This window comes from Porites lutea, chromosome 8 (genome assembly GCF_958299795.1).
Source record: "Porites lutea chromosome 8, jaPorLute2.1, whole genome shotgun sequence".
Classification (NCBI taxonomy): Eukaryota; Metazoa; Cnidaria; class Anthozoa; order Scleractinia; family Poritidae; genus Porites; species Porites lutea.
The window spans coordinates 26,242,260-26,256,924 of record NC_133208.1 but is presented as its reverse complement, the minus strand read 5'-3'; the positions used below and the strand labels follow the sequence as shown (position 1 = coordinate 26,256,924).

The window sequence follows — 14,665 nt, the reverse complement described above, 5'->3', positions numbered from 1 at the left end:
CGACCGCCTGCGGACAACTGTGTGAATTCTCCTGCGTAGGGACAAGGCAGAAATAATTAAAAAGACCATGAAATTAGAAGAAAGAGCTGCCTCACCATAGCCTGCGTAGCAGGCTCGTGAAAGTAGTAAGCGCAAGAAAAAACGGGACGCGGGAGGGAGACACGCGAGGGGAGAGGGAGCGCCTACCTAAGAGGCCTCTCGCGCGCCCGGTCTTTCTTAAGCCCAAATACTTCCAAGCGCCTGTTACGCAGGCTACCTCAACAAAACTCACTTTGGTAGTTGTGTGCCTCGATCACAGTAATTTGGGCCCGTATCCCCTGGTAAACCCGGTAGGGATACCCAGAACACTGATCCTGCTGCTTCTGAAAATCGTTTTGGATGATCTCGCCCAGGTTTATAACAGCCTATACAGTACAGGGATGTGAAGCTGGACAGGGTATGGTTTTTGACCTCCTGTCTTAAATAAGGTATATAATTGTGTGTGAGTCTGTCAACAGGTTATTTCCTGCACGATTGATTTGACTTGCCAGATAAACAAGGTATGTATTTTAGGAATTTTTTGCCGTAAACAGGGTCAGGATTTTAAGCCCTCAGCGACTCACCTATACCCAAATATTGGTCGAGTAATGAAGGTGTTTTTAAAATATTAAAAGGCAGCACGACCATAGCGACAAGCAACTCTGATTAAGTGGTGCAGGAATTAAACTCTCAGTTGTAGACCTGGATTAGCTTGCGTGTAAGCTCTCCGGGGTTCTCTGCAACGGGGCGGGAACAGGAAGGAGGGCTTGCAACTACAGGTACGTCCACAGGGCGCAGAGGAGTTATTTGTGAGTTATTGTTAAATTTTACGGTTGATACCACGCATCGCCTTTGCTTTTATACTGTAAAATCGAGCAAACCGTCATTCGATCAACTTATAAACCCGGTAATATAGTATCCAATGCTCGGGAAAACCGCTGAAGGTAATGACTGCGAACCAATAACCGCGACGCACTTCGTGCCTCGCTTGGAAAGCTTCGCTTTCCTAATGCGTCGCCCTCCGGGCGACGTTCGATTCCAGCGAGTATTAAGTAATATTTTACCAGGTTTGTAACACGATCGCATGACGGTTTGATAGGTCAACTTCATAGTCGATTCTACAGTAAACAAAGGCGACTCGTACGATCGGCTGTAAAATTTGCGCTTGGCCTGCCATCACAAATAATTCCTCTGCGCCCTGTGGTACGTCTCTGGAATTTGAATATCTGTATCGAAAACGTCGATGCGAAATGCTGACTGGCGCAGATGACATCACTTATGACGTCATTGCCATTGGAACATATTTTTCTATGTTCTTTTTTTTACATTCGCACTCCTTTACGCTTCGCACTGATTGGCAGAAATCTGACAGCTCAGAAATATATTTCATCAAATGTGCCCAAAATTTCGGTTTGACTTGGATCTGGCGTTAAAAAAAGCGGCATAAAAAGTGATGTAACGTCCACCATCAAAGAAAACACAGCGTCACATGAGAGCGAAAAGGACTGAACCTGACTACTTCCGGTGCTAAGTTTCCCGCTCTGACACTGCGAGGTTGGTTACACTGATATCGGACAGGTTTCTTTGCCACAGTTTGGTGCAGTGTAAACAGGTGTTCATACTATACTGGATAGCTTTTCATGTCAACATGAAAAACTCCCCGTTATAGTGTCGACATGGCCAAAAAATATTTTACCAGTATTACATATTAGCTGTAAAGCTGAATACCTTGACACTTGAATAAAGTTTTTATTTTCATTTACACTATTTTTATAATTGTTATTACATGAGGGCTAATTACTTATTTAATGAAACACTTACAAACCGGATGACTGACGAACAGACCAACTAACCGGATGGAAGGACAACCCAACTGATCGATTTATGACTGACTAAATGACTAAATGACTGACGGAATGGATGACCAACTGACTGATTGACTGATTGAAGGACTGACTGACTACTTGAACGTCTAACCTGACTGAATGACTTACTGATAAACTGAGGACAACTGACGGACTGACTGATCGAATGACTTACTGGCTAACTTTGTAGTTGACTGGATGATTGACTGATTTACTGACTTACTGGCTAACTGACTAATTGTTTGGATGACTGACTGACTTACTAACTAACTCACTGACTGACTAACTAATCAAATGACTTACTGGCTAATTATAACTGACTAATTGTTTGGATGACTGATTGACTGACTGACTGACTAACTAATCAAACTAATTAGATGTCTTACTGGCTAACTGATTAATTGTTTGGATGACTGACTGACTTACTAACTAACTGACTGACTAACTAATCGAATGACTTACTGACTAATTGTTTGGATGACTGACTGAGTTACAGTTACTGACTAACTAATCAAACGACTTACTGGCTAATTGACTAATAATCAGATGACTGACTGACTTACTAACTAACTGACTGACTGGCTAACTGACTAACTGTTTAGATGACTGACTGACTTACCAAATAATTGAAAAACTTACTGACTATCTACTTGACTAACTAATTGACTTACTGACTAACTAATCGAATAACGTACTGACTAACTGATTAAAAGAATGGCTGACTAACTGACTTGCTGGAAGACTGAATGACCCGCCTGACTAAATTTTTAGCTAACTTACTGACTGACTGAAAGACAATGAACTGAAAAACTGTGGGACTGACTGGAGGACTAACTGAATGACAGATAAATTGTTATAACAGCTGAATGACTGATAGACAGTTCACAGCCCCCTATTTTTCCGTGAGATCGTTGAGATATAGCACGTCTTACCATTAATGGCGGCCATCTTAATTTTCAAATGTACCGATCGCGAGGGGACGGACGTCGGGGATTATAGCTCTAGGGGGAGGGGGGCGAGAAAAATAGAAAAATATTTTTCTCGCTTCCTCCCAAACCGCCTCCCGTCCCCTAAGTAGCTTTGACACTCATGCAAGATGGCAGCCCAGGGACTGTGAACAGTCTAAATGACTGATGGACTCAAGAACTGAGTAACTAAAAACTGGCTGAGGAACTTACTGAAAAGTATCTGAAACAGCACTTAAGAACTAACATAGAACTTAACAAAGCAGGGTACTACTTTTCTGATCACCTAGTTACAGAACTAAGGGCGGTTTCCAAAAGTCAGAACTGCCGGCCGGCTGGACCATGGCCAGATCAGTCATTTTGACAATGAAATAGGCTTTTTCGAAGATTTTTGCAGAAAACCATCTCTTTCGTGGGTACTAGCCATTTAGGATTAGCGGACTGATTTGGTTGGAAAGTTTTAATAAAAAATGAAATTCTCATTACAACGGGAATGGTCAGTCAGTCAAATCTGACAAGTGAAAAGCGCCCTAAGTAAACTAAGTAGCGAAATTAACTTAAACAGACAGAATCACTTAGAATGAACTTGACATATAAGTTAACTAACTATACAAAAAGTTAATTACCTAAATTCGTACCTGAATTTATCACCTGGTTTAAAAAAATCACTTACGAAAAAAAAAACTGCGAAAAAAAAAAAAAAGACAAAAACTGCGAGGATAACATCCACAATAATTTGTAAAACCCTCCAACCTACTAAGCACAGAAATGGACAACTGACAGCCTTACTGAACTACTTAAGGCGTTGTTGTTATTTTAATTCAGAGTTGCTTCTGAAGATGTATGTTGTAAGCATACGAAACGTCGGGTTCAAGAAGGATATAATTTTTTCCAGCAATGCGGTTTTCCACATGTTTGTAACCGCCGTTTGCTTGTTATTTCTTACACGAGGTGTAATCTGCTTTTATGAACGTGAAGCTCGTGCGCGTGTCCCAGCACAAGCCTTTTACTGCAGGTCATATAGCGTCATAGTGACGTGGCGGACTGTTGGTCATGTCCATGCATGTTTCAAAGCGGTTTGCAGCACCATGCAGAATCACGTGATCACCCCATGTATTATCTGTCACGAAGCTTGTGAGGTTGGCATCCGAAGACGAAAATCCAACAACAAAATGGAAGAGCTCTGCCCCGTCAGGCTGAAATACAAGGAATAACTATGTTGCTAAAAACGTAACCGTTCTTATTTAATTCTTTTTCTCTCTCGTGAGGCGCAAATCTAAGGTGGTACTTATACCAACATTAATTTAAACACACTTTTATAATCACAGCTAGATTTTTTCCCACAAACTACTCGCCTGTTCCAGGCGTTCAAATTGTAAGGACAGCGCAGAGAGATGTGAGAAGGAAAAACATCGAAGGGGTGGGGTAGGGGGTTCCCTCCTCTCTCCCTCTCCCTCTCTTTCTCCTTATTTTTTTCTCGCTCTCTCATTTCGCGCCGCACTCCACTATCTGAACACTTGAAACAGGCTAACCACTCACCTGGAACAGGCTAACCACTCGCTGTCACTGCTTACATTAAGGTCACATGACCTAACAATGAAACTGTTTATCGCCAAAAATCTGTTAGCTTATGCAACGGCAACGGCAGCGAAAACGTCAGTTAAAAAGTGAACTCGTGCGTTTTCAAACTTCCTTAATCTTATCTCATTTCATTTAATTTGTCAAATGTTGGGGAATTTTTCAAGGGTTAATTCTAAAAGGACTGTACCTGAGATCAGAAAAAGAAAAAGAAAATTGTCAAACGTGAGGCGGTTTCACGTTGTAGTCGTGCAACAACGGCAAAGAAATGTACAAAAAAGCGTGTTGCGCGTGCAAAGTTGTTGTTTTGCTAATCTAAACCTAACCTATCGCTTTTTTGTCGTTCTCGTTGCTGTCCCCGTCGTCGTTGCTTAAGCTCCCTAATGTTGCAAACTCTATGTCGTCAGCGGCCAACAGAACACCTTTTCTCCCGACATTGACCGCGTCCTTGTTTTAATATTGGATCTTATTAAGTCCCAGTTCTATCTGTAATTACGTCCCAGGAACCACGAGAGATCAGTTTATGCAATAACGAAGGCGTCACCGACGAAAACATCACTGAAAACACAGAAGCCGTGCCGGGAAAACAATTCTTTCACGACCAAGGTTTTAAAGCCTTGAATAAATCAGTGTCAATAACTGAGATCAAGGCAAATTAGTATTAACATACTTCACTAACCAGCAGAGTCGTTGTCTTCAAAATATTTTAAAACGCTGCCTTCCTCAGGTCTTCGAGGGTGAGTTGCTTTGATGAAGTCATATATTTTGAAAACGGAATAAACACACAATTTTTTGATCCTCCATCGTCAGAAACTACGAAGTCTCTTCACAAAGATGATTCAAATTCATTGCTCAGTTTTGCTGGTCTGGTCAGTTTTTTTCCAGTTCTTTCTGCCGAAGTCGATAGTAAAAGAAAAAAGAAAGTACAACGAGAGTGTGTAAGTTTGATTGCACAACTAATAGCCTGATTCTCAGACGTCCGAGGTCGTTCGCGGTCCCTTTCGCTTCCCTACCTCGGACGTCTGAGAATCAGGCTACACAACTAATCAGCACAAAATAGCATGGTTTAACAAAATGAAAAGCCAAGCAGAGAAACCACTATTATCTAATCAACATCGTTTCCAGTCACGCAGTTGTTCTTCCTTCTCTCCCCCCTCCCCCGATCGTCTTTTCAAATCTCCTCTCCCCAGCCTGAGACTCAGATTAGTGGGCTTTGTCGCTCACTCCTCGCTGAATGATTTTTCCCTTTAAAAAGAAATTGAGAAAAAGTACCTCAGGATTCTCTCTTTCTCCTCTCCAAGATTTGGAAAAGACAATAATATTTACTAGTTGATGTATAAGTCAAGATGTTAGGCATGGAGAATACCGTATGAAAAGTGCGCACGTACAATTTACACACACTGTAAACCAGAAAGATCTGTTTTAGCCCTAAAAATGGGGCCGTTTCGGTGAGTAAAATACAGTTCTATTTTTGGGTCTAATGTGGCACTTAATCAGGGCAAATACGGTCCGGTTACCTAGCGCTGATTTGGACCCAAGGGCTGAAACGAATCCCAGCCTGGCTGGAATAGGCTTTTGATGGAGCAGTTTTGGCTTAAATTGTGCTCAAATGGTTCTAGGAGAGGCAGAATCAGGCTTTGGTCTGTAGGGCTAAATTAGCACTTTGGGACTGAAACGGATCTTTTTAATTTTCAATGAACGACTTGGAAATGAGTTGGTTCAGTCATATCAGAAAACCAATAAGCAATTGTGACAAAATGAAATTTCTGATACGGATCAAAAACTTAGAAAAAAATAAAACACGAATAAGTCGGACAAAAAGTGGTAAGAAACCCTTCCAATCAACCTCCACTCTAATTAGATTGGTTGATTTTTCTTTTACATGAGAAACATATCTTATTGGCTAAAACTTTCTAATCACAATTTAAGAAATGGCTTTTAAGTGAGCATGTATGAGCAATACATACGAAAAGTAAAGCTATTTATCTAACTTGCGATAAACTCTCGTGAAAAAATTGATACGTAGATTTAGTGAAAGATCACCGACATGACACGAAATGAAAGTGGATGAAACGTTACATCCAGTGCAATTACAGGTCAAAGCATCCAAAGGTATGTACCACTGCAAACTGTTAAAGGCCAGGGATTCCTTTAAATACTCAATATCCAGCTGCAGTAGTTCTATAATGCAAAGAAAATGGTAGAATACCTTTTTTCACTGACAACAAAACTGTTGTGCTAAATCCGTACGTCCTACGTGAGACAGTGCTTTGTACAAAACACGGTAAGTTGCAGCTGAGGCGTCCCTTTCTTTCCAAGACATCAGCAAATCGTATGCTTTTTCAGAAAGTTTATCACTGTAGTTGTCATGTTCTTTTATTTGTGCTTTATCGAACTGTAGCCGACGACCAAGCTTTTTCCACTTGTCACTGATTTTTTCTGACAGACCTTCCAGTTCATCGGGTGACGGACTTCCATCTTTGATTTCTGTGAAAAGAAAAACCACCAAGGTACCAAGCGATCGGTCCCTCCATCTTCAGACCGACCGACAGAGATTAATAAGACAAAGGGGGGATCTTAGGGCATTGGTCGGGATATGTGAATTTCAGGTAAGTTATTTTTAGAGGTTTTAATTAAATGGAAGTTTCATTCCTCGGACGTCCGCAGATTGTAATCGGCGAATCTTTGAATTAACAATTAATGAATGAGGCTGAGTATCTTATGAAGAATTTTGGAGATCGAGGAGGGTGTTATCCGTCGAAGCCGTAGGCCGAGGCGGATAACACCCTCCGAGATCTCCATAATTCTTCATATGATACGAAAGCCGAATTCAATAATTGTTTTATTATTCATTCAAAATAATCCCTAGTTTAAAAACATGGCTAAAACATCGATCATTCGATGTTAAGTTCATCTTCGATAGTGCACGTTTAGGTTTGTCCAGCTCCTCAAATATTCTCCAAATAGCAGATGTCGCCCTTCGAGTTGTCTTCTTGCTGTTCTTGCTACGTTTTTAGCTATTTTTTCGCCTAGTTCTTACTCTTGAAACGAGTGAAATGTCCGCCATTTTTCAAGTTCACAACCAAAACAACTCAACCTGGTCCCCAGGTCTTCTCGGTTAACAGTGCCTTAACCTGCGAAAAGCTGCATTTTTGACGTCATTTCCTGGTTAAACAAAAAATTCTTCCAAATTTGGTCATCAGCAACTGGTTATGGTGAATTAAACGTGTGCTTTTAGCCAGTCAGAATCGGGGAAATATTTTGAATGAATAATAAATGTCATTAAGTCCACGCGTTACTGCTTCAAAGCAAAAAATGCAGAATATTGTAATGGCGACTGTTAAATTCTCTCCTGACAACACTGAATAACCGTTTTCAACCCTCTCCAGAAACCAACTTCCGATTAATTTAAGCGTATAATTGGTCTAAAAATAACTTTGGTGAAATTCACATCAGTCCCAAGGGCGAGACTGAGCGTTTACCCCTCTCTTCCATTATTCCTTCTTGGACCAACAGAATTCGCCACTTTGAGGTTGCGCGGGAGACTGGGTCGAGAAGGTTTTAAAGTGCATTGTGGGACTGTTTTGGGGGACGCATTTTCAACACTGCGGCAAATTCGTCCCCCAAAACAGTCCCACAATGCACTTTGACAAGCATCTCGACCCGGTCTCCCGCGCAACCTCAAAGTGGCGAATACGGCAAGCACACAAGTGAGACATTCAGAACAAACGAAGAGCGATACGGACACTCCAAAATAAAAGAACGGCGTTTCGACTGCTACTCTTCATCAGACAGTGGTATTTATTGATTGTGCGGGATTATTCGTAAGCTAGCGCCATCGGATGGCTGTTAGTGATTAGTTCGATGTCTCAACGTATAGACTTCACTGATTGTCTAAACCGAAAATTGACTGGCAAGCCTCTAAAGTCTTGAGAGTAGCGAATAAATTTGAGATATCCCTTGCATTAAAGCTTACCAGTTCTGATAATGCCGGAGTCACAAGCTAACCTTGTAGACACAGTTTATTGAAGATCATAAGGCAATATCTTTAAAGCAGGAGCCTATGGGCTCCTGGTTGAAACCTAAACTGAATTAAATTTGAGCAAAAGAAGTGGAAATATATCATGAAAGACTGAAAACTTACCAGGCTGTCGCTTAAGTTCTCTCAAATCCTGATCTGCCTAGAAAGGCATAAAAGGTAGAAAATTATAATTATTGAATAGCATACAGACCGTGACCTTGATTGCAAATGAGGGTCAGAAAGAACTAAGAGGTTTTACAGATCTGGGTAGTGCTTCTAATTGGATGGAACTTTGCTTCAACGGAAGCACTACCCAGATCTGGGTGGAAACACGTCATCAGTATGGAATTTCCGTTCTGCGCTCTTTTCTCAGACGTCATTTCGCGGGGAAACAGGGGAAACCAGTGGTGGCGTCACGGAATGTCGGCTGTTTTATACCTACTGAAAATATTAATATTTTTAATATTAATTAAGAGGAAAGTCTTGATTGTCTTTAAATGACATGATTTTAATTTTAATACCTGCAGCAATTTGAGTAAACTTTCTCATTGCTTGGACAGGCTAAAATTCTACAAGAAAGAACTTACAAGTACAGTGCATCTTGAGCAATCTGCTTGTTCACTCTTAAGTTGCAATACAAAGGGTTGGTTATTAAAACGAAGTCTTACTTAGGCCGCGGTTTAAGAAATCATGGAATCTCCAGATAAATGCTTTTGTAGTCTGCACTATATGCTTTCATGAAATTATTAACGATAAACGGCAAACTGATGAAATCACTTAGAACGTGTGCTAACGACTGTCTGTGCTTTAATACGAGGTACTGGTGGATTTGTTAAACATAAGATAAACTCCGTTACAAAACCGACCTAGAATTATTCAATTGATAGAAGGTTTGAACAGATGAAATGCTCAAGCTTAAAATCATAAGTTATACTTACCGCGCGGGGCATTTTGCGGGAGGGCAAAGTTAAGTGAAACTTACACAACAGACGCGTTCTGTCCGTGTGTATCAAGGTTTTTCGAAATTCCACTTGTGCCAGGTCTTCGCCATCAACGAGAAGAACTCGTAATTCAGTCTTAAACGGAATATCGTCTTTTAATAACCTGTTTGAATTTAAGAGAGAAACATGCATGATGTAGTGCCGACGTAATCCTTCGCTTATCATTGGAAAGAACTGTGCAGTCACCGGAGAGAATTCAACTATTAATAGGGAGTTTAAGATACAGAGACTACGGACTACGAACTACGGCTAAACGAGCGTTGTCCTTTGTTCGTAGCACTGGGTTGAGTCGTGCAAATATAGAACGTTAAGATTGCACTACAGACAGACTAAAGTAGACTACGACAGAAGAGGCGGAGAGGGAAACAACACGCAAAGATTTTCTTGTTTTCATCACAGTTCACAAAAATGCAAGTCAGTTTTGCATGTGATCTTATCTTTAGAACAATGAACAAATTCTTCCATACTTGAATGAAGCAATAACGTCGGGTGAAATCGGTAAACAAAGTTTTGGTTACACAGGTTTTATTTTTTCGCCCATGAATACTTATGTCAAATATTAAAGATATAGAAAGAAATAGTAATAGCTCATTTATTAGATTTAGAAGATGGACTTCTCCGACTACTGATCTGATGTAGTTTGAAGTACAAGTGAAATGCCGAGTTTCGATTGTCTCGAGCATGTTTACATCATTTTCATTCAGCAAATGGCGCGATACAAAAACTCGAATAAATAAAGGTTACACAAGCACAAAGACTCACTAATCAGTTCGAACAAACATTGAAACTTTTCAAGTGCGAAGAGAAAGCAAATTACCTGCATGATTTCTCTTCTCCTGGGCCGTCAAACTGAATTCTGCGTATAATACTATAAACAGCTAAGCTTAAATGTAGTCACAACAGTGGATTAAAAGCGTAAATTTGAGCAGAAATTAGACACAACTTACATATTTCGCTTCCCTCTCACTTAAAGCAGGTGAATTGAAAACTTTTTTACGAAAAGACGAGATTCTTGAATTACCGAGACGGCAAAATACGAGCAAAATGTTCTCCGTAGTCCCGACTACGCGAAACGGCTCAACAACTCACCGTAGCCGCAGGACTACGCGGGAAAAATGAACAGTCACGTGGTTTTGATCATGCGCAGTAGCATATTTATCCGTAGCCGTAGTCCGTAGTTAGCCTGAAATTCATCCGATTGCTTCGAGTCGTTTTCTCCTCTCAACAACGTCTGAATCGACCAGCCGTTAATGCCGTCCAGTGACGTCACTCACTACCCGAAAACCGGGTAGTGTTTTTGATTGGTTGATTGTCTAAACATTCGCATAATTATGTATAATTATGAAAAATTTTAGCGGGATTGTCGCTTGATATTCAGTGCATCGCATCCCTGGCATTCTTTCGTTGAATTCAAACATTTTAATAAGCTTAATCTTTATCTTAAACAGCAAAATTGCCGTTGTCTTCGAACCTGAAATGCTAAATTGAACTGCGAATGAAGAATCATTGCGGAGAGTCGGTAGGTTTTTCATTTAGAGCCGCTTTGAGGTTTCGGCGGCCGGTTATTTTGTTTACGCGAAGTTTTCTGAGATCAATGTTATAATTCGACCTTCTTGCTATTTTTACCGTCAAGTGTAATGATTCTGTTAGCTTTTCTTTCTCGTCTCCTTGTTTTTTTCTTCGTTAAGGACCAAATAGCTTCTTTTCAATTAAAGCAAATCATTGTGTTTTTGAACTACGTGTTCCGTGTGTTTATTTCACTGCGTGATTGTGACCGAGTTTGATTATAGAATTTAGTACAACCGGTTCAGAGTTGCACTACATGTACTTGATAGTTTGAACGTTAAACATGAATTACGATCGAAAAAAATAAAGTAGTTCTGTATCATGCAGACATTTCCAAACGATATTTCTCGGTTTGCCACTTGAAAATCGTGTTTTACTTTTTGCATGAATTAAAGCAAAGGTCAAGGAGTAGTGACGTCACTGGACGGCATTAACGGCCGGTCGATTCAGACGTTACTGAGGGAGTAATAGCGACTCGAAGTAATCGGATGAAATTCAGGCTAAGTCCGTAGTCGCCGTATCTTAAACTCCCTAATAATGACTGTTCAGATCGGTCTGTTCTTAAAAAGCATGCACAGTGGTGGATGTTCCGCCACTTTGTACTGATCTACCAACACAACTCAAACTCTTATCAGGGCTTCTCGGCTGCCGTCCATTTTATTGGCATTACGCTGCACTATTGACGTCATTTTCTGGATACTGTAAACGTCTTCCAAATCTAGTCTACGTTAGTTTGTTTTCAAGAATTAGCCGCGGGGTTTGAGCCGAGCAGAAACGTGGAAATATATTGAATAAATGATAAATGAGCTTACTTGAGAAAAATTCTTTTTAGGTCCTTCTTATCAAATGGGCGCATTCCTCCTGACAAAAACACAAATGCTTTGTCCTCTCCAGGTATCATATCTTCCATTGAACTGCCATCAGCAAACGTTACGTCCCTTTTTTCAAGATCCTGAATCACCTCTTGTTTAAGGTGAGCAGGGCAACAAATAAGGAACAAAATGTTTGGAGTATCTAAACGAAAGTAAGCGACGAAACTTGCTGCTCGGGGCTGCGTTCTAGTGAAGCTGGTAAGGTAACCTAAGATCCCCTGTCCATAAGCTCTGAAGGTTTCTTCACGCCGCTCAAGGCCAAACGAATATCTAAAACAACCAAAAAATCGAAAAATTAGTGTAAAGCAGGGTAGATACGTAAATCACTGAGCCCAAGAAAGTCGATTGAAAAGGAAAAACTTTCTTTTCTACTTTTTGAGTTGATATTTTTGCTAACCACCTGACAGGCAGATGGTAGCTAAAATCGCCTCGCATGGGTATTGTTTGAAAATTTGACGTAGAGATGCTTTGAAAGAAGTACCGGCATTTTTGTTAATTACTTGGACGCATTTTAAGAACCTAAAGGTGCGTTTAGGCCGACCCACCAACTGGATGCAAAGAAGTTGTTAAGCAGTGCCACTGCTTCGCATCATCCGACTTCGTTGAATAGGGTCTTGTGTAGATGAAGAGTGAATCCTGAGCTGATTATTTACAAGAAATGTGAAGTACAAGTGAAGAGGCAAAATATAAATCGAAAGGGCCAATCTACATCTTACATTTATTCGCTTTGGCAGCAATTGGACTTTTTTTACTTGTGTATTTTCAAAGAAAAAGGTGGGGTTCGGGAAAGCCACGGATGAAAAAAGTGTGGGAGGCGGGATTTTCGTGGAAAAGGGGCGAGTTTAATTGAGCGTTCGCTCTTTCAACATTGAGGCCATCGCACACCTGAACAAAAGAAATAACTGACGATGTTGAATGTTAAGTTTGAACGTTCAAACAAGATCCAGCAAAACCCAGCGCCGTTCAACATGGTGTTCAAACGGCTCTAAAATGTTGCATCCAACAACGTTGAATGAAGTTAGATCAACATTTTGGATAAAAAGGGACTCAACTGGCCATCTATCTGGTAAATACTAAGTATCTTTACCTAGAAAATCGTTGGACTTGGATCCTAACAAACTTTGCATCAAACTGTGTCGGTTCTGCCAGATCAGTGAATTCAGTCCATTCCTTTTTTTCCTCCTCGCAATTCATGAAAAACACTCTCACACGGTATTCAATGGGATCTGGTTTAAAGTCTTGTTGGTCTCGAAGAGAAACTGGCAGCTGAATGGTAACAGGTCTTAAGAGCTGGATAAATTCAAAGCAATTAATTCGCAGAATAGGTCCAAGAAATACACCTTCCTCTTCAAATTCTTCATTTGGAACTTCTTGCACCTGTATCATTTAAAAGAGTAATCATCAGCAGTTAATTTCATGTATTCGTTAGGTCTTAAGAGCGGCTCCACGTAAATATCAACTAGACGAGGAAATAGTCAAAAAATGACCTGGCCTCAAACTCAGCCAGAATAAAGCCCTATGGGTCCTAGTTACAAAATCGTTGGTTTAAGTACGATCGAGTGAATAAAATTTTTGTAACGAATTTTTTTCTTCCCGAGGCCTAAAATGGGCAAAAATCATGCGAAATTAGAGTCATATTCAGTAACTCGTACATTTTAAAATAAAGTTGGCTACTAAAATACAATGAAACTTCGTATTTTTACTATCTTTCCTCTATAATTTTAACTGATAAGTTCGCGATTTGGTCAACAAGAGATTTTAAAAGAAATTTTCAAAGTTGTTGACTCAAAATGGCTTAATCAACCGTCAAAATTTAGCACTTTTTCACGAGCTAAAAAAGCGGATTGGTACACGGCTTTGAACACCAAGGCTTGTTTAGTCTGAAAGAGCAGACTAGGGCCCATAACTAGGGCTAGGGCTTGTAACTAGGGCCCATAGGGCTTTATTCTGGCTCAGTTTGAGGCCAGGTCATTTTTTGATTATTTTCACGTCTAGTTGATATTTACGCGGAGCCGCTCTTAAAATTGACGTGGGTTCCCCAAAAGTTAAAAAAAAGTAATTCAAGTAACAAAAGGATCTCTCCAAATATCCAGTAAACGATTTTTCACACAGTAATTTTCAAGGAGTTATAATAACTCCTCTAGTGGGGTTAATTTAACTCCTTACAGTGGAGTTATTTTTGGGGGAGTTATTTTAACTCCAGACTGGGAGTAAAAAGAACTCTTTTTCAGGAGTAAAAATGACCCCAAATTTGGAGTTAAATTATGAGTTAAAGTAACCCTCAAAAAGGGGGTTATCCTGTACCTAAAATTTTTACTCCATTTTTGGAGTTATAATAACTCCCTAAAAATTACTGTGTGCAGTCAAGCCCACTAGACTGGTCATTATTAGATTGTCATTTTTAAGAAACCTTATCACTTTTTAAAGCCGTGGGGCTGATTTTATTTGCCCGCAAATCAATTCTGTCTTTATATAAGAAAAAATGGACCTTTTTTATTACACCAACCTTTAACTCCAGGGTAAACGGTGACTCGGGTGCAACAGCATTCTCAGGGATTGTAACCATCACGCCTGGATAATCAGGATGACTGAATAAACCGCCGGTAGATGTGATGGTATAAGTCGGAGAAGATTTGAGACGGCAAACCACTGCATATGTTGAGCACTCAAATACATCAGCTTGAGCAACGGGAAAGAAAAGGCCTGGTATATCCTTGTGAGACGGGTGCTCATCCTCGATATCTGTTACCGATAAAAAATACAAGTAAAATGTAACTAT

General features: G+C 40.2%; 1 protein-coding gene across 1 annotated transcript; it reads right to left on the bottom strand.

Annotated features, from left to right (window-relative positions):
• Positions 1–5,128: 5,128 nt before the first annotated feature.
• LOC140945770 (uncharacterized) lies at positions 5,129–14,586 on the bottom strand. The gene is made up of 7 exons (XM_073394813.1): positions 14,393–14,586; positions 12,974–13,263; positions 11,827–12,156; positions 9,386–9,551; positions 8,571–8,607; positions 6,636–6,913; positions 5,129–5,317 (listed from the first exon to the last, which is right to left on the bottom strand). The coding sequence occupies exons 1-6, from the start codon at positions 14,450–14,452 to the stop codon at positions 6,642–6,644; spliced, it is 1,155 nt and encodes a 384-aa protein (XP_073250914.1). The 5' UTR covers positions 14,453–14,586; the 3' UTR covers positions 5,129–5,317; positions 6,636–6,641.
• Between the last annotated feature and the right edge of the window lie 79 nt (positions 14,587–14,665).

What these genes read in the sequence shown, in the direction of transcription:
- LOC140945770 (XM_073394813.1), bottom strand. Translation starts at nt 14,452, where the DNA reads ATGGTTACAATCCCTGAGAATGCTGTTGCACCCGAGTCACCGTTTACC. An exon ending in CAAGTCCAACGATTTTCTAG is followed by an intron (nt 12,157 to 12,973) that starts GTAAAGATACTT and finishes TGGTTGTTTTAG; the next exon opens with ATATTCGTTTGGCCTTGAGC. An exon ending in AGAACTTAAGCGACAGCCTG is followed by an intron (nt 6,914 to 8,570) that starts GTAAGTTTTCAG and finishes TTCTTTTCACAG; the next exon opens with AAATCAAAGATGGAAGTCCG.